Below are 24,858 nucleotides of genomic sequence, written 5' to 3'. Positions count from 1 at the left end.
TTATTAATGAAACAAATCTTAATTCTCTATTTTATTATGTTTTATCTACACTTTTTTATTTTATTAAGAGTACATACATTAGCATTTACCATTAATTAATATATCTATATATTATCAAAGATTATAATTAATTATTAACAATGAGATATGAAGAAATAACATATTCCTTAATAAGATTTCTTATAGCAGTTATTAATTCATAACTCATAAGTATAAGAAGTAATATATAACATTCATACTTAAAATTGGTTTTGGACCAAAATATATTGAGACATGAGAATATTAATTAAATCCCTCTTGCATGTGGAAAATTAATTAATGGGGAGAGTAAGAGTTGATTAAGTAATTAAGCATGCGGGTTCGAATCCCGCCTTGTGCATGCAGCAACCCATTGGCCAGCGGCAAACCCTTAAATGGAGCTCAGTACCGCGACGGATTAGTCCTTGACCTGCCGGGTTGGGGGATACCGTGGGAAACCAAAAAAAAAAAAAAAAGTAATTAAGCATGCATTCCTCATTTTGTATCATTATTATTCCTTTTTCTTGGCCAGAAAATTTCCCATGGACTTTGCTAATTTTGGGTAATCTTCAATTAGTTCCTCTTCAGAAAGTGTGTCATCATATTTTTGTGGAGTCCATAGCACCTCCCCAGCCTGTAACAAATTGAAGACTTAAAAGCAATTACTAAATTAATTATTTTTATACGAATATATTAAAATAAAATATATAAAATAATATTTATATTTATATAAAAATACACGATATTAATTTCGTAATTGATTTTTGATATACGAATAAAGTTTTTGTCTAATTATATATATAGTCATAGTGATGAAGAAATTAATAATTATTATTTAATTTAATTAATTGAATGTATGTGTTTGATCTTACTAGTAAGTGTTTTGATAGAAGGGATCTAAGCTTTTGTAATGTCTTCTTCAAATCTTCAGCTCCATTGATACTTGGAAGCTTATGTGTTCCTTTAGCAGCTACCAAAATTGTTATCTGATATATAATTATATTAAAGAATAATGCAAGAAGAAACCTAGTAAGAATGTTCTTTTAGCTAGTGTTTGTTTTGAGATACTGAGACAGAGACTGAAAGACTGAAACTTAGTATTATGTTTGTTGGTTCAGAGATTAGTACTAAAATTTCTGTCTCTTTCTTCTAAATTTCAATATTTCAGTACTTTCAAAAAGTGGAGACACATAGGACTGAAATTTTTAGAGACGAAAACTGAAACTTTAATAACATTTTATACCTAAAATACCCTCATTTTAATTAATTAATTCTAATTTTACCCTTTGTGTAAATTAAATTAGAGCTTCATTCTTGTTTCAATTTCTGTCTCCCACTTTACACCAAACAGAATACTAAAATTTATTTCAATCTCTATCTTTTAGTCTTTGTCTTTCAGTCTCAGTCTTTCAGTTTCTGTCTCTGCACCAAACGCTACCTCTAGATATAGGAAAATAAAGTGTTTCCCTAAAGTAAGCAATGAATTAACCTCCATGGTATCTGGACAAATTCTTAGGTATTTTTGGAGTGACACATGCATTTATTCTTGTATTGATTGGGATTTAGGGGGTAACATTCACATGATGTTCAAGAATGGAAGATAAAATTTTAACTAATTTATTTCCAAAAAATGTTACATAAACTTAATTAAGAGAAAAAAAAATAAATTTACATCTAAAAATTATGTCAAAATACAAAAATACATAAAGTTGTTGCTTTCTGTGTGAAAATTCTGATATCCCATTATATAAAAAAGAGTATATATCCAAATAGCTTTTTAAAGAATTTTGCGTCAAATATTTGTTTCTAAAAAAACTTATTATATTAAGATTTCTAAACTTTACAAAGATATAAGTCTTTATCTTAATTAAATCTGTTGTTTTCATTTTGATAAATAAATTCTCAAAAGTATAACGAAAAAATTTATATATTCTATTTTTATAAAGTAGAGGAATTTCAATGTAATAAAAAAATTAAAACAAAAATATTCGATGCAAAATTTTTTAATAATCTATTTGAATATATACTCTAAAAAAAACTAAGCTAACAAGCAATTAAGGAAGAAATATTGTTGCATTCAAAAGCTTACAAAATTTCACAAACCAAAGTAACACTAGACTTGAACATTTTAGATGGATTAATTAGATATATTTGGAGGGCAGTTAATTAACAAGCAGGAATAATACAATAATTGATAATACAAATCCAAGCAAATTTTATAAACCTATGAGCAATAAATAAAATTAAAGAAATCATACCATACCACTATAAACTCATTCCCAAACCCATTGAGAAGTAGTTTCTTCTCTTCTTCAGGTTTCTTTTCCTCATCCAACTGCAAGAGACTACCAATTGGTTAGTTAGTTATAGTTCTATATCAATTTAGATGACATGTTGCATTATGATACTATAGTGAATATACATGTTTGGGTCAAAGAACATCTGATTTAGTGCTTGTTTGGCCCATTATTTTGATTAAAAAAATCTATTTTCAATGAAAAAAATCTTTTTTTATTTTTTAGCGTGTTTGGCAAATTTCTAGTAGTAAAAGTAAAAGCATTAGAAAAAAAAAAAACATCTTTTTTGAGAAGTTGTAATTTACATTTTTTTTTAAAAGATCTTTTTTCCTTAAAAAAAAGATGCTTTTCAAGTAATAAATAAACAAAAAAGTACTTTTATATCGTTATATCCAAACATACTTGATAGATAAAAAGATTTTTTTGTATGAGATACCCAAACATAAAATTACTTTTACTTTTCCATAAGATCTTTTAAAAAAAGATGACTCGAAAAAAGATTTTTTTTTAGAAGCTCACCCAAACAAGTCCTTAAACTTGACTGTGCTTGATTAATTTAAAAAATTTTTAATTGAACTTATGTATAAGTTTTTATGGTGGTAAAATTTTGATTTCTTAAGCATTTTGAAACAATTAATTTGAAAAAGAAAAAAAATTCAAAAAAATAATTTATTTGTTTGTAAAATTTTGATTTCCTTAAGCATTTTTGAATAGTATCACATTACAAACCATAATGAAGGGTATTTTGTGAATATTTCTTAATTAACCTCAGGGTGTTCATTATAATTTTTAATGAAGCTATGAATATAATTAACTAATATATTATATATACCAATGTGTACTCATCATCATTGATGAACACATTAGCACTCTGGTTTCTTGTACTAATCTTCTCTTTGCCATTAAAGTTGACTAATGTCTCTTTGTCAAATTTGGCTCTCTCTTCATGTGATAATTGAGTGTAGCATTTCTCTCCATCTTCCCTACTCAGCTTAAGATCCACCTACAAAAGATATTGTTTGATATATACAATGATAATTGATATCTAGAAAATGATATTTTTTTACTTTGCCAATGAGAAGAAATTAAATGAATTATTTCTTACATATGAATATCCTGAAATACAGTAACCAGGATTCTGATGCAAAGCTAATATTGTCTCTGAAAGAGAAAATTAGTGTGATAAATTAATGCATCATAAATAAATGAAGCCTTGTGTGAACAATGTAATGATCTTAACAATGATTAGTTTCAATTCCTTGGCACATACTAGCTAGCTAGCATCACAAAATTAAAGAAACATATCCAAAACAAACATATTCATATCAAAGTGTCAAAAAGGGGTGTGCAAAAAAACTGGTTTCACTGAACTGAATTGAAACTGAACTGAAACTGTTTTAAATAAATCAGTTTTTTTAAATAAAAAATTGAACTGAAACCATAGTTTTTATGAAAACTAATTTATTAAAAACCAGTTTTTATACTTCAGTTTAGTTTTAAACCAAATTAAAACTGGTTTTATTTAAACTCTAAAATTAGTTTTTACATACTCTTTCTCTCTCTCTCTCCCTTCACTCTCTCTCCTCCTCTCTCCCTTCTCTCTCTCTTTTCCCTTTCTTCCTTCTCTCCCTCTCTCTCTCTGTCTCCCTCCTTCTCTCTCTCCCCCTTTTCTCCTCTCTCTCTCTCTCTCCTTTTCCTCTCTCCCCTTCTCTTCCTTTCCCTCTCTCTCCTCCTCTTTCTCCCTCTCCTCTCTCTCCCTCCTTTTCCTCTCTCTTCCCCTTTCTTTCTCTTTCTCTCCTCTCCCTCCTCTCTCTCCACCTCCCATCTATCTCTCTCTCTCTCTCTCTCTCTCTCTCTCTCTCTCTCTCTCTCTCTCTCCCTCCCCCTTCCTTCCTCTCTCTCTCCTCCCTTCTCTCTTCCTCTCTCTCTCTCTCTCTCCCCTTTTCTTTCTCTCTCCCTCCTCTCTCTCTCTCCCCTCTTTCTTCCTCTCTCTCTCTCTTTCTCCTCTTTCTTCCCCTCCTCTCTCTCTCTCTCTCTCTCCATTTCCTCTCCCTCTCTATCCTTTTTCTCCCCTTTCCCTCGCTCCCCTCCCTTCCCCCCTCTGTCTCTCTCTCTCTCCCTCTCTCTCCCCCTTCCTTCCTCTCTCTCTCTCTCTCCTCCATTCTCTATTCCTCTCTCTCTCCTTCATTTTTCTCGCTATCCCCTTTTCTTTCTCTCTCTCTCTCTCCTATCTCTCTCCCCTCTTTCTTCCCCCCCTCTCTCCTTCTCCTCTTTCTTCCCCTCCTCTCTCTCTCTCTCTCTCTCTCCATTTCTTCTGCCTCTCTTTCCTTTTTCTCCCCTTTCCCTCGCTCCCCCTCCCTTCTCCCTTCTCTCTCTCTCTCTCTCCTCTCCTTCTCTCTCTCTCTCTCTCTCTCTCTCTCTCCCTCCTTTTCCTCGCTCTCTCCTTTTCTTTCTCTCTCTCTCTCTCCCCTCTTTCTTCCTCTCTCTCTCTCTCCAATTTATCTCCCTCTCTCTGTAACAGCCCAGACCACCCGCTAGCACGATATTGTCCGCTTTGGCACACAAGGCCTCACGGTTTTGCCTTTGACGATAGGGATGCTAGCCGAAGCCCCCCACACTCACTCGTCAAAACGCGTCATGCTAGGGAGAGGTATCCACACCCTTATAAGGCATGCTTCGTTCCCCTCTCCAACCGATGTGGGCCTTACAATCCACCCCCCTAAGGGAGTCCAGCGCCCTCGCTGGCACATCGATCCGGGTTCTGGCTCTGATACCATCTGTAACAGCCCAGACCACCCGCTAGCACGATATTGTCCGCTTTGGCACACAAGGCCTCACGGTTTTGCCTTTGACGATAGGGATGCTAGCCGAAGCCCCCCACACTCACTCGTCAAAACGCGTCATGCTAGGGAGAGGTGTAAGGCCCACATCGGTTGGAGAGGGGAACGAAGCATGCCTTATAAGGGTGTGGATACCTCTCCCTAGCATGACGCGTTTTGACGAGTGAGTGTGGGGGGCTTCGGCTAGCATCCCTATCGTCAAAGGCAAAACCGTGAGGCCTTGTGTGCCAAAGCGGACAATATCGTGCTAGCGGGTGGTCTGGGCTGTTACAGATGGTATCAGAGCCAGAACCCGGATCGATGTGCCAGCGAGGGCGCTGGACTCCCTTAGGGGGGTGGATTGTAAGGCCCACATCGGTTGGAGAGGGGAACGAAGCATGCCTTATAAGGGTGTGGATACCTCTCCCTAGCATGACGCGTTTTGACGAGTGAGTGTGGGGGGCTTCGGCTAGCATCCCTATCGTCAAAGGCAAAACCGTGAGGCCTTGTGTGCCAAAGCGGACAATATCGTGCTAGCGGGTGGTCTGGGCTGTTACAGATGATATCAGAGCCAGAACCCGGATCGATGTGCCAGCGAGGGCGCTGGACTCCCTTAGGGGGTGGATTGTAAGGCCCACATCGGTTGGAGAGGGGAACGAAGCATGCCTTATAAGGGTGTGGATACCTCTCCCTAGCATGACGCGTTTTGACGAGTGAGTGTGGGGGGCTTCGGCTAGCATCCCTATCGTCAAAGGCAAAACCGTGAGGCCTTGTGTGCCAAAGCGGACAATATCGTGCTAGCGGGTGGTCTGGGCTGTTACAGATGGTATCAGAGCCAGAACCCGGATCGATGTGCCAGCGAGGGCGCTGGACTCCCTTAGGGGGGTGGATTGTAAGGCCCACATCGGTTGGAGAGGGGAACGAAGCATGCCTTATAAGGGTGTGGATACCTCTCCCTAGCATGACGCGTTTTGACGAGTGAGTGTGGGGGGCTTCGGCTAGCATCCCTATCGTCAAAGGCAAAACCGTGAGGCCTTGTGTGCCAAAGCGGACAATATCGTGCTAGCGGGTGGTCTGGGCTGTTACAGATGGTATCAGAGCCAGAACCCGGATCGATGTGCCAGCGAGGGCGCTGGACTCCCTTAGGGGGGTGGATTGTAAGGCCCACATCGGTTGGAGAGGGGAACGAAGCATGCCTTATAAGGGTGTGGATACCTCTCCCTAGCATGACGCGTTTTGACGAGTGAGTGTGGGGGGCTTCGGCTAGCATCCCTATCGTCAAAGGCAAAACCGTGAGGCCTTGTGTGCCAAAGCGGACAATATCGTGCTAGCGGGTGGTCTGGGCTGTTACAGATGGTATCAGAGCAGTTCGTTCCTATAGAGCCTGAGGGACGGACTGATTATGCCTCTGGGAATACTTTGGGTGTCTACACATGCTATTTAGGGTATCTAACTGATATATGAGGCATGAATGCTCATGAGCATGCATTTGGGACTGTGAAATACTAAACTAGAGATATTGAGACTGATCACCTTGATATCACTTGTTTGGAGTGAACAGGAACCAAATGGCATCTCGTAGGCGCCGTCGTGAGCGTAAGCAAGGTCGAGGACGGAGAGCTGATGAGGTGACTATACCGGTAGGTAATTTAACCGATATCGTGACCGCAATGACGAGTGTTGTTGCTGCCATTGGCGCTGTTGCTGCTGCGACCATCCGAGTGATGGATGGGATGGAATCACAAGCTGGAACTGGCAACGATGGTGATGGTGAACATGAAGGTGGACATAATGTTCCGAATACATGGGTGCCAGCGGGTTATCCGGAGCAAGTTAACACGGGTCAAACAACGGGAGAAAGCTCAAGGAGAACTGAGGTAGCAAGGAATAGTCGCCAGGAACCCTTCACAAAGAAAAAGGAAAAAATTACACCTAGGAGCCAAAATTTCAAGAAGAATCATTTTGTCGCTTCACATTCTCAGCGCGGGAACAATGACCGAAGGAACGATAATCGTTCGGACCCAAATCCAGAAGGGCAAACTAGTGCTCAACCGGGTGACTTAAGGTGCTCAAGTTGCAAGAGGTACCATCCAAACAGACCATGCAGGGCAGGATTAGGTGTATGTTATAAGTGCGGGAGGCCGGGGCATATGTCTTGGAATTGTTCGTACAGAGGAAGCCGGGATGCAACCGAACCCGATTTTCAAACCCGAGGTAATTATGAACCAACAGTTGAATTTTTTAATTTCCTTGCCTACCATTGATATGTAATGTTCCTTCGTGACGCGTGACGAGTTTCAGTAATCATGAGGTCCAAGTCGATGATTAGTCGAAAACTATTGGTTGTTGAGTCGAAGGGAGTACTAGAAGAGGGAATCACCTAACAAACTATTTCTTTGTGGGAAGCATCGGTTATGCTGGAGAAGAAAGAAGAGAACGGTAGGAAACCTTATGCAGAGAGAGTGTGCTAACGAATCTTCGCGACTCGATCTAATCCTTCTTTTGAAACCTACATTGACATTCGATCCGGAGCTTTTCCTAAATAGCTTGACTACCTTTCTAACTTTACTCCTTGTGCACATGAATATTGTTTCTTCCAGGATGAGTCTGAGCTTGTCTTGGTATAAACGCGTAATCCTTGAATCTTGTACCCTCGCTATGACTAGAGTTGCCTTGTTCGCAAACCATGTTCTTCAGAATCAGCAGAAATTTCTTTGACTCTATACGCTCTGTTCTCTCTACTAAGGGTCTTTAATTTGAACTCTTTTCTTGAGATGCACCTAGGTTCTTCTCCTTGTGCATTTCCTTATTTCGGTATAATCCTGATTAACCGTGTACAAGATTTTCTTTTTAATCCTTACGAACACCGTTTGTATTGCTCATTCATTTTTCGAGCTTAATGTCCTTTTGAAAATTAACTCGAGCCTATATTAGTATCATGTATAAAGTATAGCTGCAACTATTGAGATGTTGATTCCTTAAGAGCAAGACTTTTGGATACGAAAAATGAAGCAGGTAAGCATGCGCCGCCAAAAAGAGTTTTGAAGCATTAATTCTTGCAGACTACAAAGCCTATGATTAGTTTAATACGCTAGAACATACACCGGTTACATGGATACCCGAATATGAAGAGAGCTTCCAACCTCCAAGAGAAGGATTAACCCCAAATCCAGTAATCAGGATACCCGAACTTATTTAACAACTCGGAATTAGTGCGATACATTACCAGAGGGGTTTAGGATACGTGTAAATACAACATCGTAAAGTGGTAACAGATGCCCTAAGTAAGAAGTTTTTGGGAAAAATGCTTGGATATTAAGGGTATAGCTAAAGGAGTCAAACTAAATCTATTGCGATTTTAAAACATAGCAAAGACGAAATGCAGGAAGCGTGAGGGGACGATAAATACCTACCAAGGATGTCGAAGTCTGGCAAACGAAAGGGAACTAAGAAAGGATTTATATGTTTAATGTCGAAGTAGAGATCGTAGAGTCAAGGACTTAAGGAGTGCAATAACAGTGATAAGGAGCTACTAAGAGAACCAAAGCCGGCTGAATCAAGAAGACACCATGAGTGGGTTATGTGTCGAGATTAGGAGTTAGAGTGAGAAACTGTTGTCCGAAGAATACAAGAGAGGATTTTTGAAGTTACCTTGGGGTTCTAAGACGTATCGCGAATTTAAGAAGATATTTTGAACCGCCAGAAGTGAAGAACAAAGTGACGATCCATGGATGCTAGCCGAAGCCCCCCACACTCACTCGTCAAAACGCGTCATGCTAGGGAGAGGTATCCACACCCTTATAAGGCATGCTTCGTTCCCCTCTCCAACCGATGTGGGCCTTACAATCCACCCCCTAAGGGAGTCCAGCGCCCTCGCTGGCACATCGATCCGGGTTCTGGCTCTGATATCATCTGTAACAGCCCAGACCACCCGCTAGCACGATATTGTCCGCTTTGGCACACAAGGCCTCACGGTTTTGCCTTTGACGATAGGGATGCTAGCCGAAGCCCCCCACACTCACTCGTTAAAACGCGTCATGCTAGGGAGAGGTATCCACACCCTTATAAGGCATGCTTCGTTCCCCTCTCCAACCGATGTGGGCCTTACAATCCACCCCCCTAAGGGAGTCCAGCGCCCTCGCTGGCACATCGATCCGGGTTCTGGCTCTGATACCATCTGTAACAGCCCAGACCACCCGCTAGCACGATATTGTCCGCTTTGGCACACAAGGCCTCACGGTTTTGCCTTTGACGATAGGGATGCTAGCCGAAGCCCCCCACACTCACTCGTCAAAACGCGTCATGCTAGGGAGAGGTATCCACACCCTTATAAGGCATGCTTCGTTCCCCTCTCCAACCGATGTGGGCCTTACAATCCACCCCCTAAGGGAGTCCAGCGCCCTCGCTGGCACATCGATCCGGGTTCTGGCTCTGATACCATCTGTAACAGCCCAGACCACCCGCTAGCACGATATTGTCCGCTTTGGCACACAAGGCCTCACGGTTTTGCCTTTGACGATAGGGATGCTAGCCGAAGCCCCCCACACTCACTCGTCAAAACGCGTCATGCTAGGGAGAGGTATCCACACCCTTATAAGGCATGCTTCGTTCCCCTCTCCAACCGATGTGGGCCTTACAATCCACCCCCCTAAGGGAGTCCAGCGCCCTCGCTGGCACATCGATCCGGGTTCTGGCTCTGATACCATCTGTAACAGCCCAGACCACCCGCTAGCACGATATTGTCCGCTTTGGCACACAAGGCCTCACGGTTTTGCCTTTGACGATAGGGATGCTAGCCGAAGCCCCCCACACTCACTCGTCAAAACGCGTCATGCTAGGGAGAGGTATCCACACCCTTATAAGGCATGCTTCGTTCCCCTCTCCAACCGATGTGGGCCTTACAATAGATTGTAAGGCCCACATCGGTTGGAGAGGGGAACGAAGCATGCCTTATAAGGGTGTGGATACCTCTCCCTAGCATGACGCGTTTTGACGAGTGAGTGTGGGGGGGCTTCGGCTAGCATCCCTATCGTCAAAGGCAAAACCGTGAGGCCTTGTGTGCCAAAGCGGACAATATCGTGCTAGCGGGTGGTCTGGGCTGTTACAGATGATATCAGAGCCAGAACCCGGATCGATGTGCCAGCGAGGGCGCTGGACTCCCTTAGGGGGTGGATTGTAAGGCCCACATCGGTTGGAGAGGGGAACGAAGCATGCCTTATAAGGGTGTGGATACCTCTCCCTAGCATGACGCGTTTTGACGAGTGAGTGTGGGGGGCTTCGGCTAGCATCCCTATCGTCAAAGGCAAAACCGTGAGGCCTTGTGTGCCAAAGCGGACAATATCGTGCTAGCGGGTGGTCTGGGCTGTTACAGATGGTATCAGAGCCAGAACCCGGATCGATGTGCCAGCGAGGGCGCTGGACTCCCTTAGGGGGGTGGATTGTAAGGCCCACATCGGTTGGAGAGGGGAACGAAGCATGCCTTATAAGGGTGTGGATACCTCTCCCTAGCATGACGCGTTTTGACGAGTGAGTGTGGGGGGCTTCGGCTAGCATCCCTATCGTCAAAGGCAAAACCGTGAGGCCTTGTGTGCCAAAGCGGACAATATCGTGCTAGCGGGTGGTCTGGGCTGTTACAGATGATATCAGAGCCAGAACCCGGATCGATGTGCCAGCGAGGGCGCTGGACTCCTTTAGGGGGGTGGATTGTAAGGCCCACATCGGTTGGAGAGGGGAACGAAGCATGCCTTATAAGGGTGTGGATACCTCTCCCTAGCATGACGCGTTTTGACGAGTGAGTGTGGGGGGCTTCGGCTAGCATCCCTATCGTCAAAGGCAAAACCGTGAGGCCTTGTGTGCCAAAATGTAACAGCCCAGACCACCCGCTAGCACGATATTGTCCGCTTTGGCACACAAGGCCTCACGGTTTTGCCTTTGACGATAGGGATGCTAGCCGAAGCCCCCCACACTCACTCGTCAAAACGCGTCATGCTAGGGAGAGGTATCCACACCCTTATAAGGCATGCTTCGTTCCCCTCTCCAACCGATGTGGGCCTTACAATCCACCCCCCTAAGGGAGTCCAGCGCCCTCGCTGGCACATCGATCCGGGTTCTGGCTCTGATACCATCTGTAACAGCCCAGACCACCCGCTAGCACGATATTGTCCGCTTTGGCACACAAGGCCTCACGGTTTTGCCTTTGACGATAGGGATGCTAGCCGAAGCCCCCCACACTCACTCGTCAAAACGCGTCATGCTAGGGAGAGGTATCCACACCCTTATAAGGCATGCTTCGTTCCCCTCTCCAACCGATGTGGGCCTTACAATCCACCCCCCTAAGGGAGTCCAGCGCCCTCGCTGGCACATCGATCCGGGTTCTGGCTCTGATATCATCTGTAACAGCCCAGACCACCCGCTAGCACGATATTGTCCGCTTTGGCACACAAGGCCTCACGGTTTTGCCTTTGACGATAGGGATGCTAGCCGAAGCCCCCCACACTCACTCGTCAAAACGCGTCATGCTAGGGAGAGGTATCCACACCCTTATAAGGCATGCTTCGTTCCCCTCTCCAACCGATGTGGGCCTTACAATCCACCCCCTAAGGGAGTCCAGCGCCCTCGCTGGCACATCGATCCGGGTTCTGGCTCTGATATCATCTGTAACAGCCCAGACCACCCGCTAGCACGATATTGTCCGCTTTGGCACACAAGGCCTCACGGTTTTGCCTTTGACGATAGGGATGCTAGCCGAAGCCCCCCACACTCACTCGTCAAAACGCGTCATGCTAGGGAGAGGTATCCACACCCTTATAAGGCATGCTTCGTTCCCCTCTCCAACCGATGTGGGCCTTACAATCCACCCCCTAAGGGAGTCCAGCGCCCTCGCTGGCACATCGATCCGGGTTCTGGCTCTGATACCATCTGTAACAGCCCAGACCACCCGCTAGCACGATATTGTCCGCTTTGGCACACAAGGCCTCACGGTTTTGCCTTTGACGATAGGGATGCTAGCCGAAGCCCCCCACACTCACTCGTCAAAACGCGTCATGCTAGGGAGAGGTATCCACACCCTTATAAGGCATGCTTCGTTCCCCTCTCCAACCGATGTGGGCCTTACACTCTCTCTCCCTCTCTTTCCTTTTTATCCCCTCTCCCTCGCTCCCCCTCCCTTCCCCTTCTCTCTCTCTCTGTCTCTCTCTCTCCCTCCCTTCTCTCTTCCTCTTTCTCTCTCTCTTTTTTTTCTTTTTTCTCTTTTTCTCTCTTATTTCTCTCTCTCTCTCTCCCTTCCCTTCTTTCTTTCTCTTTCTTCTCCCTCCTCTCTCTTTCTCCTCTTTCTTCCCTTTCTTTCTCTCTTTTCTCTTTCTTTCTCAACCTTCTCTCACTCTATATCCTTCTTTTCTCTCTCCCCTTTTTTTCTTCAAAATAAGAGAGAGAAGGAGGGAGAGAGAAAAGAGAAAAAAGAGGGAAGAATGAGAGATAGAAAAAAGAGAGAGAGATGAGGAGGAGAGAGAAAGAGAGAGAAGGGAGGGGGAAAAAGAGCGCAAAAGAAAGAGAAAGGAAGAGAGAGAGGGAGAGAAAGTGAGAGAGACAGAGAGACAGAGAGAAAGAGAGAAAGAGAGAGGGAGAGAGAGGAGGGGGAGAGAGAGAGGGAGAGAAGGAGAGAGAGAGAGAGTGGGAGAGAGAGAAAAGATGGAGAGAGAGAGAGAATAGAAGGAGAGAGAGGGAGAGAGAGAGAGAGAGAGAGAGAGAGAGAGGGGGGGAGAGGGAGAGAGGGGGAGAGAAGGAGAGAGAGAGGAAGAGAGAGAAAGGAGGGGGAGAGAGGGAGAGAAGAAGACAGAGAGAGAATGGAAGGAGAGGGAGAGAAGGGAGAGAGAGAGAGATAGAGAGAGGGAGATGGGGAGAGAGATAGGGGGGAGAGGGAGAGAGAGAGAGGGGGAGAGAGGGAGAGAGGGAGAGAGAGAAAATGTAAAAACTAATTTTATATATGTTAAAAGTTAAAACTAGTTTTGACCTATAAACCAGTTTAAATTGGTTTTTTCTATTAAAACTGGTTTTATTTTTATGAACTGGTTTAAACTTGTGCACTGTATTGTAAACTGGTTTAAAACCAGTTTCTTATTTGACAAAATAGTTTAGTTCAGTTTCTAAACCATTTAAAATGGTTTAGTGTAGTTTCAGTTCAGTTTATGAAAAAACTGAACTATGAACACCCCTAGTGCTAGGAGATTCATTTTGTATTTGACTACGGTTTATTTGGATGAGCTTTTAAATAATTTTTTTTTAAGTTATCTTTTTTTAGAAGATAGAAAAATAAAAATAATTTTATACTTAGATATTTCATATATACAAAAAAATTTTTTTAGCTATCAATGTTTGGATATAACAATATAAAAGTATTATTTATTTATTTATTATGTGTAATCTTTTTTTTTAAAAAATCTTTTAAAATAAGACATAAATTGTAACTTCTCAAAAAAAATATATTTTTTATTTTTCTAGTACTTTTATTTTTACAATAGAAATTTACCAAAACGTTAATAAATAATTTTTTTTATCTTTTTTCACTAAAAAAATATTTTTCTATCAATTTAATGGTATCCAAATAAATCCTATATGTTTTAGATATCTCTTGAGTTAGAAATACAAAAACTGATGGATATAAAAATTAAAATATTTAATTATTCTATTAATTTTTATAATTTTATTAAATGTTAATTATATTTTATAATTTAAAAATTTATAATTAAATATTTATAATAAATTTTTATTTAGAGTATTCCTTTTTTTTTTTGTTAAAAAACACAAATTTTTTTAGAATATTCGTTTTCGAATTTGATGGAGCATACAATGCATTTCTATCATAGTTAAATTAAAGTTTTGCGATGTACAAACTACAAAGAAAGTGAATCATACTACAATAATTTACAGAAAATAAATATTAATGACATATACCTATTAATAAGTTGCTCACACCTTCTGGAGAAGATGTATCTGCAGCTTGGGCAATCCTACTTAGATCCCTTTGTATCGAGCTTCCCTTCTTCCCACCTAACATTGCAACCTTCAATTAAGGCATTCCAAGAAGATATCATTAACATTACAACATGATGCTAAGCAATTTTATTAATTGCTTTTAAAATAATGAATCCTATCTAATTACAACTCATACTAATCACTTAATTAATAGACTAAATACACTATCAACTTACTAACTTAAGCTTGTGTAATTTTGTTTTATGCTGAATTTTTTTTTTTTTGGAAAATAAGAATCGCTAAACTCACTTCTCATTCTTATATCTTGTCATAAAATTATTTATTTCAAAATAATTATGAGTTGATATATAAAATTAAGAAGATAATTTTTTAATAACCATTAAATGAAAATAGTAGACTTAGCCATATGACAAGACGTGTAAATTATTCAATGTTAATTAAGTTTATACACTTCTTCATTTTAGCAAATTTTCTCACTTAAATTTTATTTCAACATGTTTATATATTTTCATTATTTTTTGGAAAAGTCTAGGGGGTCAGCAACTTTTGTGTTTTCTGTTCAGCACTTAACTATCAAAACAAAAGCGAGTGATCTTCCACTATCAGATGTAATATCACACCATTAAAAACATTATTAATGGCTAATTAATAATTACAAAACACCAAAATTACTAGTCCCTAGCATTCCTCATATTTTTTTATTAGTTTAAGTAGCATTACTCTTTAATTTTTTTTATTGAATAAAATAAACCTAATTGATAAAATTAATAAAGTGACACATATATATTATGAACTACACCTTTTACTTTATTTTATTTTTGCACTACAGTCTCGATTGACACACAATATTATGTCTAAAATCCAACTTAATTCTATATATCATAGTCTATTATGGAATCAAGATAGATGTTACATATAGTTATTAAGAGGAAAGAAATAACAGGAGACATCAGAATTTTTGTTTTTGGTAATCGGTTAATTATTAATATTTAAAAATATAGATTAAAATATGGTATTTAATTATTAGACTAAAAAAATTAAATTAATAGCTAAAGGTAATACAAAAAACAATAAATTTTGATAACTCTATAACATTTCTCCTTACTTAAATTGAAAGCATGTTTTATCATACCTGAACCTTGATCACAGAAATTGCATTTCCATTTCTGTGTTTACATAATCCAACCAAAACCAAACCAAACATGAAGAATAGAAACACGCTTGGAACCCCTCCATCATCATTGTTACTTGGAGTGTTATCATCAACAAAAGGTTGAGAAGAATCATAATGTTGATAATGTGAATGATCATTCAAAGATGATTGCGAGGATGAAGAATCCGAATCGTCGAAGAAACTCCCTCCCATGACGCCTCCGGAAGGCGAGGCCAGAGCCAAGAAGTTATGGTTGTTGCAAGTTTTGATGAATACAAGACTAAGAAGCAACAAAACCATATTAGCATTAGGCCTTCTCAACAAATTCATTTGCGCGCAAAAATTCAAAATTTTTTTTTGTTAGGTTTCGATTTTCTCACTTTAAAAGAATTAAATTCTATGGAACGAATTATACTTTCTGTTCTAACTCAATATACGCTCTGTTTCTTGCGTCATAAGAAATGTTTTACATTATTGTATTTGAATGTTTAGGGTTTTCTCATTGTGCATATAAAATTTGCACTAAAGTCATGGTGAGAGTTTAGATTATTGGTGCAAAGAGTAGGGAACAGGAGAGTTGTAAGGATTGATGATAGAAAATTGGCATGCAATTTCTCAAGTTTATTTTTGTGAAGGAGAATGTTTGGGATTTCATAGAGATCTAGAAATGTGTCATCGAAGAGATTTAGGATCACAAACTCTTTTTCTTACCACCATAATTGCGGAAAGTTGGAAACTTTGCTAACCATATATTATATGTAATTAAAGAATATTCATATAATATAGGTATTTATTTTTCCATGATAACATATATATGATTAGTTAAAATAGTATATGCAATATGCCACTCTCAAGAAACCCACTTGTTAAGAGGGAAGAGTTGTGAGAATAATGTTGTCCATTAAGGTTTCAAGAGGAGTATTATAAATGTTAAGAATACATGAGAATTTTGAAATATATTAACTACAAACTCAAAACTAGTTGTTTTACTTCTTAGGCAAAATTATAATGCATAGGGTTAAGTTATGATATTAAAGTTTTTGGTTACCAAGTATTTTCCCCTTTTTTTTCAAGTATATATAATCAAGTGAATAACTATTAATGATAATAGTGACTAATCTTTTTGTCAAAGAAGTTTAAAAAAATTAAACACAATTAACTATGCAATATATACACTCCATCCCCATGAAAGCATATTGAATCCTTGATTATATATGGTTGAGTAATAAAGAGTCAGTTAAGATTGCATTTGACAAAATTAAAGTACTTTTTTTTTATTTTCTATAAAAAAAATTCTTATTAAAAAGGTAATTATGTGTAGATAAAAAGTATTAAAAAAGTTAGAAAAAATTATTTAAAAATTTTGCTTAAAATTTTACTTTATAAAAAAAGTAACATATTACTTGCTTAAAATAAACCCTTTTTATGTTTTATAATGAAAATATATTTTTTTAACAAAAATACTATGTATACACTGAAATCAACAACTATTCTTTAAAAAAAAAAATTCAAAACATGCACAGTCTTTTTTTTTCCTTTTCAAGTTTTTATGTTTTTATTTTCATATTTTGGGCCGCATAGTACTATTGGGCCTGGCCCAGTTGGCAATTATTCTTAAATCTTAATTTCTTATCCATTTTCTCTTCTCTCACGTTCTTTTCGTTTTTGGCGTCGCTGTGGTCGTTTCATCTTTCTTCTGTCTTCGCTGTGCTTTCAGAGAGAGAGAGAGAGAGAGAGTAATTGAGAGATGGCGAGGCGAGTTGAGACTCGGAACGATTCGGCGCTGACTCGGGCGGTTGGAAAGGTGTTTGCGTTCGTGAGATACGCGGAGTTTGAGATCCTCTTCTTCCTCTTCTTCATCATTGCTTATATCGTCTTCAAAGACATTGTAACTCTCTCTCTCTCTTCAAATCTTTTTTTTTTGTGCCGTGTTAGTATAATAATTCGATAATTTGATTCATGAAATATTTGGAACCTCTTGTTGTATTAATATCAAGTAAATTATAGTTTTTGTGAATTAGGAGCTTAAGTTGTAGTTTTGTGGATAAAAACAGAAAGTAGGTGCCAATTTTGTTCTGTGTGGGTGCTTTCTTTTTTGGCTTAATCTTTGACTTGCATGATTTCATAAAGGACTGAAAAAAGAGTCCGAATTGGCCAGGTTTCAACTGGTTTCAGGGGCTTCATCAATCAATACCTGATTTGGAATTGAGAGGGTAAGTTTAGCTGATTTGGGAGGCGAGAAATGTTATTTGAACCTGAAAATGTTGATATCATAGAGGGAGAAATGCAAAATTCTAAGTGATGATGGATATTTACAGAGAAAGGGCATTAAGTCAACACTTTTGTGGATCTCTCTTACCATGTTTGATGTTCAGATAACATGCAAATAACATTTCTCTTCACGGGTTGAATGGTTTCTGAATCATGCCTTACTTGGAAAGATTGAAAAAGATTTGAAAAAGAGATGTGAACTTTAAATACTAGACTGAATTAGGAACTGTGCTACTTATGTTAGGAGGATTAGTTTATGAATTCAGCATAAGTAGAGCATAAATTTAATCTAGATTAGGCCAAACAAGTGGTGTTGAAGGCGATCATCATTCCGCCAGTTCTCCATCCTCCCTAGTATCCACATCAATATTTAGGGTCAGTCATGAAAGTTTTCTTGTTGGGTGAACATCAAAAGGTGAGGATCAACAACCGGTGTTGCAGCCTCTGTGTCTGTGCCTCAGAAGAGTGTTTCTGGGTTTTGTTTTGGAGAGAATGGTTACTGAGATCTACCCAAACTCTGGAAGTTTGTGTATTTCTTGTCTCAGGTGGATGCTGACCATTAACGTTCTGACCAATATGACATGAACTAAGTTTTCACTACCTCTTCTTTGTCTATGGGTGCAAAAATGAATACATGGGACCCCAATGTTGGCAATGTGCTTCCATGTTGTCAATGCCTCATTCAGAGCATGCCAAATAAGTTTGTAAAATGTTGTCCACTTCAGAGGCATCATTAGGCTTGGGAATAGGATGATATTCAGACTTAACTTTCAAGGTTCCATTCCTTTCTAGTCATCCTTCAGTCCTGATAGGCATCACTAGGCTTGGGAATAGGATGATATTCAGATTTAACTTTCAAAGATCCATTCCTTTCTAGTCATCCTTTTCAGTCCTGATTTTCTCTAGGGAGTTTGTGTATAATAATTCTCTGACTGAACAGCACAAATAGAAGGAAAATTTTGGATTCCATGTCTATTATGTCAACTTGAATTTGAATCAATTATCTTGGAAACAGTGCCCTATTTTGCAGTGTTGTTGGCTTAATAGTTGATACACACTTATTTTTTCTCGGTACCCCTCTTATTCTCATCATAAGGTGTTAAGAAAGTTATATGTGGGATATATTATAGCCTATGTTCTTTGTAAATATGTATCTGCTTTTGGTATCTCATGTTCAACCAACATTTGATCTTAATATATTGATATACATTCATGGTAACAAGAGTTGAAGAGACTAGTTCCCTGTCTAAAAACTAAAAATCCTGCTTCATTCATTAGATAGTTTTCTTTATTAGCGTGTACTAACAAACTATTTGCATAAATTGCAGACATCAAGACCCGAATACAATCAAATCCTTGTAAAGAAGCCCGGTGGATCAGAGTTTTGGCCTTACTAGAAGATTGGACACTCTGCTTGGTACTGTTGGATGTATTCATTATTATTTATTTAATAGGTATGCTTAGCATGAACGCTGGTGACTTTGGAGTTTGGATATTTCCCTTTTGTATTATATCTTAATGTATTTTTATAGGTAAAATAGGTGAAACTGCTACAAATTCGTGTAATGTTCCACTCCAGTTAATAGCAAAATCTTGTAAAAGATTCAACACCTTTTTGTTTAATATTATTCTCTTGTAGTTCTCTCTATTTTCATTTCATTTTGGTGGGGATTTTTCCACATTTATTGACTATTTTGCCGGGACAATTATCTTAGACACCCCAATTTTACATGGTGCTTACGATTTACAAATTTATATTATGCTTTACGCATTAATCTCTATTCTTGTTAGTTGAGCTGATATACACCTGGTGAAAGGCAGCATAAAACTTTGATCAATTTGTGAGATGCAAGATATTTGTTTTCCATAATAAACATGAACATAGTAAAATATAAAGAAATACAACTCCTATGTTGGCAAGAGTAAATAAATATGTTAACTACTGCTAAACAATGATAATCATTTGAGAGAATCTTAAGTAGTTTTAAACTGCACAGTTGAAAATTGCAGATACCACAACAAACTTCATCTGTTAAGTGTTTGACAAATTAGGCAGTTTTAGAACACTGATCATACTTGACATTATTTTCTGACATACTTATGTGCAACCATCTTTAGTCTAACTTGGCCATTTCAGTTATCTTAGCCGGTGAATCCAATGAATCTACAAGCTTCTCCACCGGAACTTTAGTTACGTCTCGGCGAACTCCAATATCCGAAACCAATCGGCTAACACAGTACATGCCACAACCAACCAACGATAGACCGCCGATACCCGTGGTCATGAACCGAAGTGGTGAAGAAACTAAGGCACTAGCAGCAGCAAAACAAGATGCTGCTTGACCACTTCTCCCAACACTCATGTTTGTGAATACAAGCAGGCCAGTTTTGCAGTAGATTGCAAAGTCCTCACAGTTGTTCTTAAAGACATGGTAGCCACCGAACCCGTTCTCAAGGAGGAAGAAAGCACGGTGAAGCACTTGCTCGGTTGGATTGGAAGTTGCAAGGGTGCAGGTACCACCTCTAGCTTTGGCTAGAAAGAATGCTGGTGAGACACCATATTCAAAGAGGTAAAGGTCACCACCAGAGAGAAAACAGTCCAAGCAAGAAGAGATGACACCATCTTTTCTTGTCTGGTCGCCGCCACATCTTTGGCATGGTGTGTCTGTAGGATGGGAGGGAGGTAAACTGAATAGAAGACGGTCTAAGACAGTTCCTGCTCCTATTTCTTGGTCTGCACCCCTTGTGAAGTGGATCACCATTCCATCACCTATATAAATTCCTGCAATCTTATGCAAAAGTAGTTGCCACAAGAAAAATGAAAATTTTCAGTATCATTCACAGATAAACTCTTTTTGATAGAATTACTTGGGACTTCTGATATGTCACCAAACATGTTCCAAATTTGAAACAAAAATGAAAGAGGCCTCTTATAACAAGTAAAATAATATAGAACAAATATAACAAGTGTAGAACATCAATGTGAATATAGAAGAGAGAAAGAGATGACCGTGATGTGCATAGATGTAAGCCTGTCTCCAAGAGTAAATATGATCACCAGGATTAAGGTTTGAAGGATCAACCTTATTGGAAAGCACCCCCATTTTCCCTCATCAATGTTGGAGGAAGTAAGGAATGAATATGAATTATAAATAAAAGTTATAGGGTTCTTGGATTCCAACCCAAGGGAACAAAAAAATAAGGAAGACTTTTCTTGGCTTTCACGGTTCTAGTTTCATCAGTGTTCAGGTAATCAAAGATGAAATCCTTTCAGGAATAGTGAGAATACAAATTATTAAATTCTTGTGTTATTTTTATTTGTTATTTTATTTTTTTCTTTTAAAAAAAAATTGTTATGTTTTTTTTTTTTTAACAGAATCATCTAGAGATTCTGATTGTTTTATCTTATTTTAAAATTTAGAATACTATTATTTTAATTTTAGATTCTTAGTATTCTACATTTAAAAAGTAAAAATTCATATGCAGTTATCTTTACATAAAGTTAATAACTAAGAATTATTAGATTACAATTTAGTAAAATATATCAAATTATTTAATATTTTTTAATTATTAATTTTATATAAAAATAACTGTATGTGAATTTCTATTTTAAAAAAATTATTAGAACTAAATTGAGTTTTTTCACTGAACTTTTGTCCCATGTGCATATATTCTTTGAGAGGGTGACACAAGGAAAAAAGACTAAGTATTGGCTTTTAGTTAGATATTCGAAATGAAATCTATTTTCTCGTAAAAATATAAAATCAATTTTATTAGAGTTTAAAAATGATAAATTCGAATCTTTTTGATAAATTTGCTATTCCCTATTAATGGTGAATGCTACTGTGCCTATCACATTGTACCTAAGTTATTAAAAAGAATAAATAAATAATATTTAATAAATTTTATATAATTTATTTTTTACTTTAAATATTTTATTTTTTATTTTAAAAAATAAGTTAGGCAATTTAGGCACCATAAAAAAGCACATAGAACTCACCATTCAAATTATACCGAATATTGGCTATATTCTGTATAACTTTTATACCGTAGAATAATTTTTTTCTGTGTTTGTTTCGGTAGGTTGATATATTTATATGTATCGATATATTTAAAATATAAACAAATAATAATTAGTTATATGAAATTTATTTTTCACATCAACATTTATTTATTCAATAGTAGAAAAGAATATTTATTTTTATATTTGGAAAGAAAATTTTATCCTTCATATTTTTTGTTAGAGCAAAATTGGAGATATACATTTTTATTTTTGTCTTTAGTTGGAATATACTTGAAAGATTCTTATTAAGAACATAATTTCTATATAATAATTATTATTAATATCTAATTAAATATTATCACATAAATAATAATGCAACAATAATCTTTTCTAAAATGCTAAGTGTAGTGACATTTGTATCTTTCACAATATTTTATTCTTTTATAGTATGTTTAGTCTGGAATAACGTTTTTTATTTTTATTTTCAATAGTAAAATAAATATTTGAAAAAATATTTTTTAAATAATGATTCATTTTCAATAATTTTTTATTTTTATTTTTTGTTTTTAATTTTCTTTTTACAACTGTTATAAAAAAACATAGAGTAAAAATTCTTTTTTACGATAAAATGTTTTTTAAGAACTTTTAAATAAACTCTTTTTAACGAATTAAACGCACTTCACAAGATCCTCAAAAAAGAAAGTTGAAGAAACGTTGATTTCATTTTTTCTTTGTTCATCTCTTTCCAAAAAGACATTACTTTCTTTCAATCTTTCTCTCTCTTCGCCATGGCCTCAATCCTCCGCCGTTTACCGATCGCCGCCGTAATCTTTTTGGCGGTGGCCCTCTCCGCCACCACAACCGCCACCGCACGACCCTGCAGATCCTTCCTCATCTCTTCCTACTCCATCCGCAACCCTTCCACCAACAACTTCGCCACCGTCACCGTTACCGAGATCCAATCCCTCACTATCAACACCAACAATCACTTCTTCAAAATCCCCTTCAACCAAAACGGCGTCGTTTTCCCCTTGCACCGTCGCAACCATCACCGCGATCTTTCACGCGCGTCGCTACCACGCGCCTCCTCAGGGATTTACGGTTACGACTTCGCTTCACTCCGCGACCGCACCAAGGACATCCTCAGCGTCGTCCTCGCCTTGCTCTTTGGATTCGGTTGCGGTTCCCTCGTCGCCGCCACTATGTACCTCCTCTGGTTCGTCCTCTCCGGCCGCCGCTTCGACGATCTCTCCGATGACGATAGCCATGGCGCGGAGATCGAGAGTTTCAAGAAACTCGGGTACGTGAAGATTCCGGCGGCGGAGAAGACCGCTGCTCCACCGGCGGCGGCGAAGGATTCTTCTTCGGTATGAGATTTGAGAAATAGGTTTCTTGTTATATAGTGTAAACCCTAACCTCACGCGGGTTATTAATGATCATAGTGGAATACCATTAGAACCTTCTTATTAGTGTTTTTCTTTTTGTGCATTGCATGTTTACTTTTGAAAGTTGATGTATTTGCTTGCAGAGTTTTATTACTGTTGTTGATAGTGTATTTAGTTTCAATGCAAATGGTTGTGGCTCTTTCTGAATTGTGTATTTATATGAATATGGATATAGATGTGTGTAGACACATTAGACACGAAGTGAAACTAGGATTCAAGTGTTGGGGACTTTGGGGTTGCTTTCTGTGGATAGTGTAGTAGAATTCTGTATTAGGTGGCTTGCAGTTTGTTCATGAGGTTAGGAGACCTTTATATTAGGGTGTTTGGTTTGCAGAATGTTTTCACATTCTTGGGAATTTTAGCTAGAAATCTTACATTGGAATGTTTCAATGTAAAATTTCCAAGAATATTCCACGAATCATGAGTCCATGTATGGTGGATTTCACACTTGAATCCCTTTCCTCTCCTGTCATTCCCTCTAAGACCCCAATTCATGAACATACCCTTAAGTAGTTTGATCATTGAGGGCAGCTCAATAGGAGGACAAAGAAAGAAACCAAGTAAAACTAGACATTGATTATGAAGTTAGGTCACTTTGGCTTCGTTTGATACATGTAGCTAACTCCATCTCGTCGAATTAGGTTTAGTTGTTGTTTGTACGCTTTAGACATTGATTATGATAAGACAAAGTGAAGGCATTGGTTGTTTGATTCAGGTAGTCGACTTTGCTTAGTATGAGAAGGCTTCATTTGTTGTGGTTGTCCTTCTTGTAGTAGTATTTTTATATTTGGTTTGAACAAGGTACCTAGGAATCGTTTGATTCCTATAGCTTGTGAGTCAAGTATTGTTTGATACTTTAATTTGTCTATAGATGAACCCTCCTAGTGAGAAAAAAAAACTTCATTGTTGTTCTTCTTGTAATTGACTTTGGGGTCTAACATGTGGAGTTTTGAACTTATGGAATTTCCAATATGAATTTGCTATGTTGATTTGCTGAGTGTCTCTATGTTGCTTAAGTTAACCTTTAGGGTAGTTGTAGACATCTTAAACAATCAGGTTTTTAGATACAAGTGATGGGATAGAATCAACAAGGAGAAGAGTTGCAGATGCAGTCTTAAGACTCTTATTTAAGTGTTGTAGACTTATAGGTATTAATTTCTTATATTTTTCCATATATATGATGTGGAAATGCATTGAAGGCTTAAAATATATTCGTTTGTGAAGTGGCATTACAACATGTATACTTGGTTGTTAAAGTTTTCATATGAGAGCGTATATTCTGAATTTTCTATTGGCTCATTGGACGGCAAGTAATATCGTTGACTGGGTTGAGGCTTAATGGCAATGTCATGGATTGTGGCTACAAGCCTATAAATAATGTTGAAGAAACTTCAAGCCCCGTTTACATTCTCAGTTATTGTACACTGTAATCGAATTGTATATTATGGTTACTTAATAGTTAATAATAAGTAGGTTTCAATTAGTGATATAATTAATTTGTTTTGATGGCTAGGTTAAGGGTTGTATGGATGAGGTTTTAAGAAAGTTTTTTTTTTTTTTTCGAATTTTTTTTTTAAATTTTATAAAAAAATAAAAGTAATTTTATATTTGGGTATTTCATGTAAAAAAAAAATTTATTTATTAATTATGTTTGGATATAATAATATAAAAAATTTTTAATTTATTTATTATATGAATAATATTTTTTTAAAAAAAATATATTTTTTAGTGTTTTTATAATTTTATTTTTACTATTAAAAATTTATTAAATACACACAAAAAATTATTAAAAATTTTTTTTATCAACTTTAACAGTATCCAAATAAGTACTAAATGTTCCCCGTTTTACTTAACGGCAAGT

The 24,858-nt window shown here is 37.9% G+C and overlaps 4 protein-coding genes across 5 annotated transcripts; 2 read left to right on the top strand and 2 right to left on the bottom strand.

Moving 5' to 3' along the window:
- Positions 1–356: 356 nt before the first annotated feature.
- Positions 357–15,608, bottom strand: LOC112723946 (FLUCTUATING-LIGHT-ACCLIMATION protein 1, chloroplastic-like). The gene is made up of 7 exons (XM_025775288.3): positions 15,258–15,608; positions 14,105–14,192; positions 3,421–3,476; positions 3,148–3,318; positions 2,282–2,353; positions 891–1,004; positions 357–652 (listed from the first exon to the last, which is right to left on the bottom strand). The coding sequence occupies exons 1-7, from the start codon at positions 15,606–15,608 to the stop codon at positions 530–532; spliced, it is 975 nt and encodes a 324-aa protein (XP_025631073.2). The 3' UTR covers positions 357–529.
- Positions 15,609–16,929: 1,321 nt separating this feature from the next.
- LOC112719824 (uncharacterized) lies at positions 16,930–19,197 on the top strand. 2 transcript variants are annotated; one of them, XR_003161908.3, is made up of 3 exons: positions 17,007–17,166; positions 17,437–17,491; positions 18,878–19,072. XR_003161908.3 is itself a non-coding variant. In XM_025770535.2 (2 exons), the coding sequence occupies exons 1-2, from the start codon at positions 17,026–17,028 to the stop codon at positions 18,944–18,946; spliced, it is 210 nt and encodes a 69-aa protein (XP_025626320.1). In that variant the 5' UTR covers positions 16,930–17,025; the 3' UTR covers positions 18,947–19,197. The 2 variants fall into 2 exon arrangements, 1 of the variants encoding a protein (XP_025626320.1); XM_025770535.2 differs by lacking the exon at positions 17,437–17,491 and having other exon boundaries at positions 16,930–17,166; positions 18,878–19,197.
- A 190-nt stretch (positions 19,198–19,387) lies between these two features.
- On the bottom strand, positions 19,388–20,791 carry LOC112719823 (protein LEAD-SENSITIVE 1). Its single transcript, XM_025770534.2, has 2 exons — positions 20,560–20,791; positions 19,388–20,331 (listed from the first exon to the last, which is right to left on the bottom strand). Exons 1-2 carry the CDS (start codon positions 20,651–20,653, stop codon positions 19,664–19,666), a joined length of 762 nt encoding a protein of 253 aa, XP_025626319.1. The 5' UTR covers positions 20,654–20,791; the 3' UTR covers positions 19,388–19,663.
- Positions 20,792–22,212: 1,421 nt separating this feature from the next.
- On the top strand, positions 22,213–23,144 carry LOC112719821 (uncharacterized). Its single transcript, XM_025770533.3, has one exon. The coding sequence runs from the start codon at positions 22,341–22,343 to the stop codon at positions 22,923–22,925; it is 585 nt and encodes a 194-aa protein (XP_025626318.1). The 5' UTR covers positions 22,213–22,340; the 3' UTR covers positions 22,926–23,144.
- Positions 23,145–24,858: the final 1,714 nt, after the last annotated feature.

This window comes from Arachis hypogaea, chromosome 11 (genome assembly GCF_003086295.3).
Source record: "Arachis hypogaea cultivar Tifrunner chromosome 11, arahy.Tifrunner.gnm2.J5K5, whole genome shotgun sequence".
NCBI classification, from domain to species: Eukaryota; Viridiplantae; Streptophyta; class Magnoliopsida; order Fabales; family Fabaceae; genus Arachis; species Arachis hypogaea.
This window is presented reverse-complemented; position numbering and strand designations above follow the sequence as displayed.

Coding starts and splice junctions, on each gene's coding strand:
- LOC112723946 (XM_025775288.3), bottom strand. CDS start 15,608: ATGAATTTGTTGAGAAGGCCTAATGCTAATATGGTTTTGTTGCTTCTT. Junction 3,477..14,104: donor AGATACATCTTCTCCAGAAG/GTGTGAGCAACT, acceptor TTTCTCTTTCAG/AGACAATATTAGCTTTGCAT. Junction 653..890: donor TTCTATCAAAACACTTACTA/GTAAGATCAAAC, acceptor AATTTGTTACAG/GCTGGGGAGGTGCTATGGAC.
- LOC112719824 (XM_025770535.2), top strand. CDS start 17,026: ATGGCGAGGCGAGTTGAGACTCGGAACGATTCGGCGCTGACTCGGGCG. Junction 17,167..18,877: donor ATATCGTCTTCAAAGACATT/GTAACTCTCTCT, acceptor CATAAATTGCAG/ACATCAAGACCCGAATACAA.
- LOC112719823 (XM_025770534.2), bottom strand. CDS start 20,653: ATGGGGGTGCTTTCCAATAAGGTTGATCCTTCAAACCTTAATCCTGGT. Junction 20,332..20,559: donor TTACATCTATGCACATCACG/GTCATCTCTTTC, acceptor ATAAGATTGCAG/GAATTTATATAGGTGATGGA.
- LOC112719821 (XM_025770533.3), top strand. CDS start 22,341: ATGGCCTCAATCCTCCGCCGTTTACCGATCGCCGCCGTAATCTTTTTG.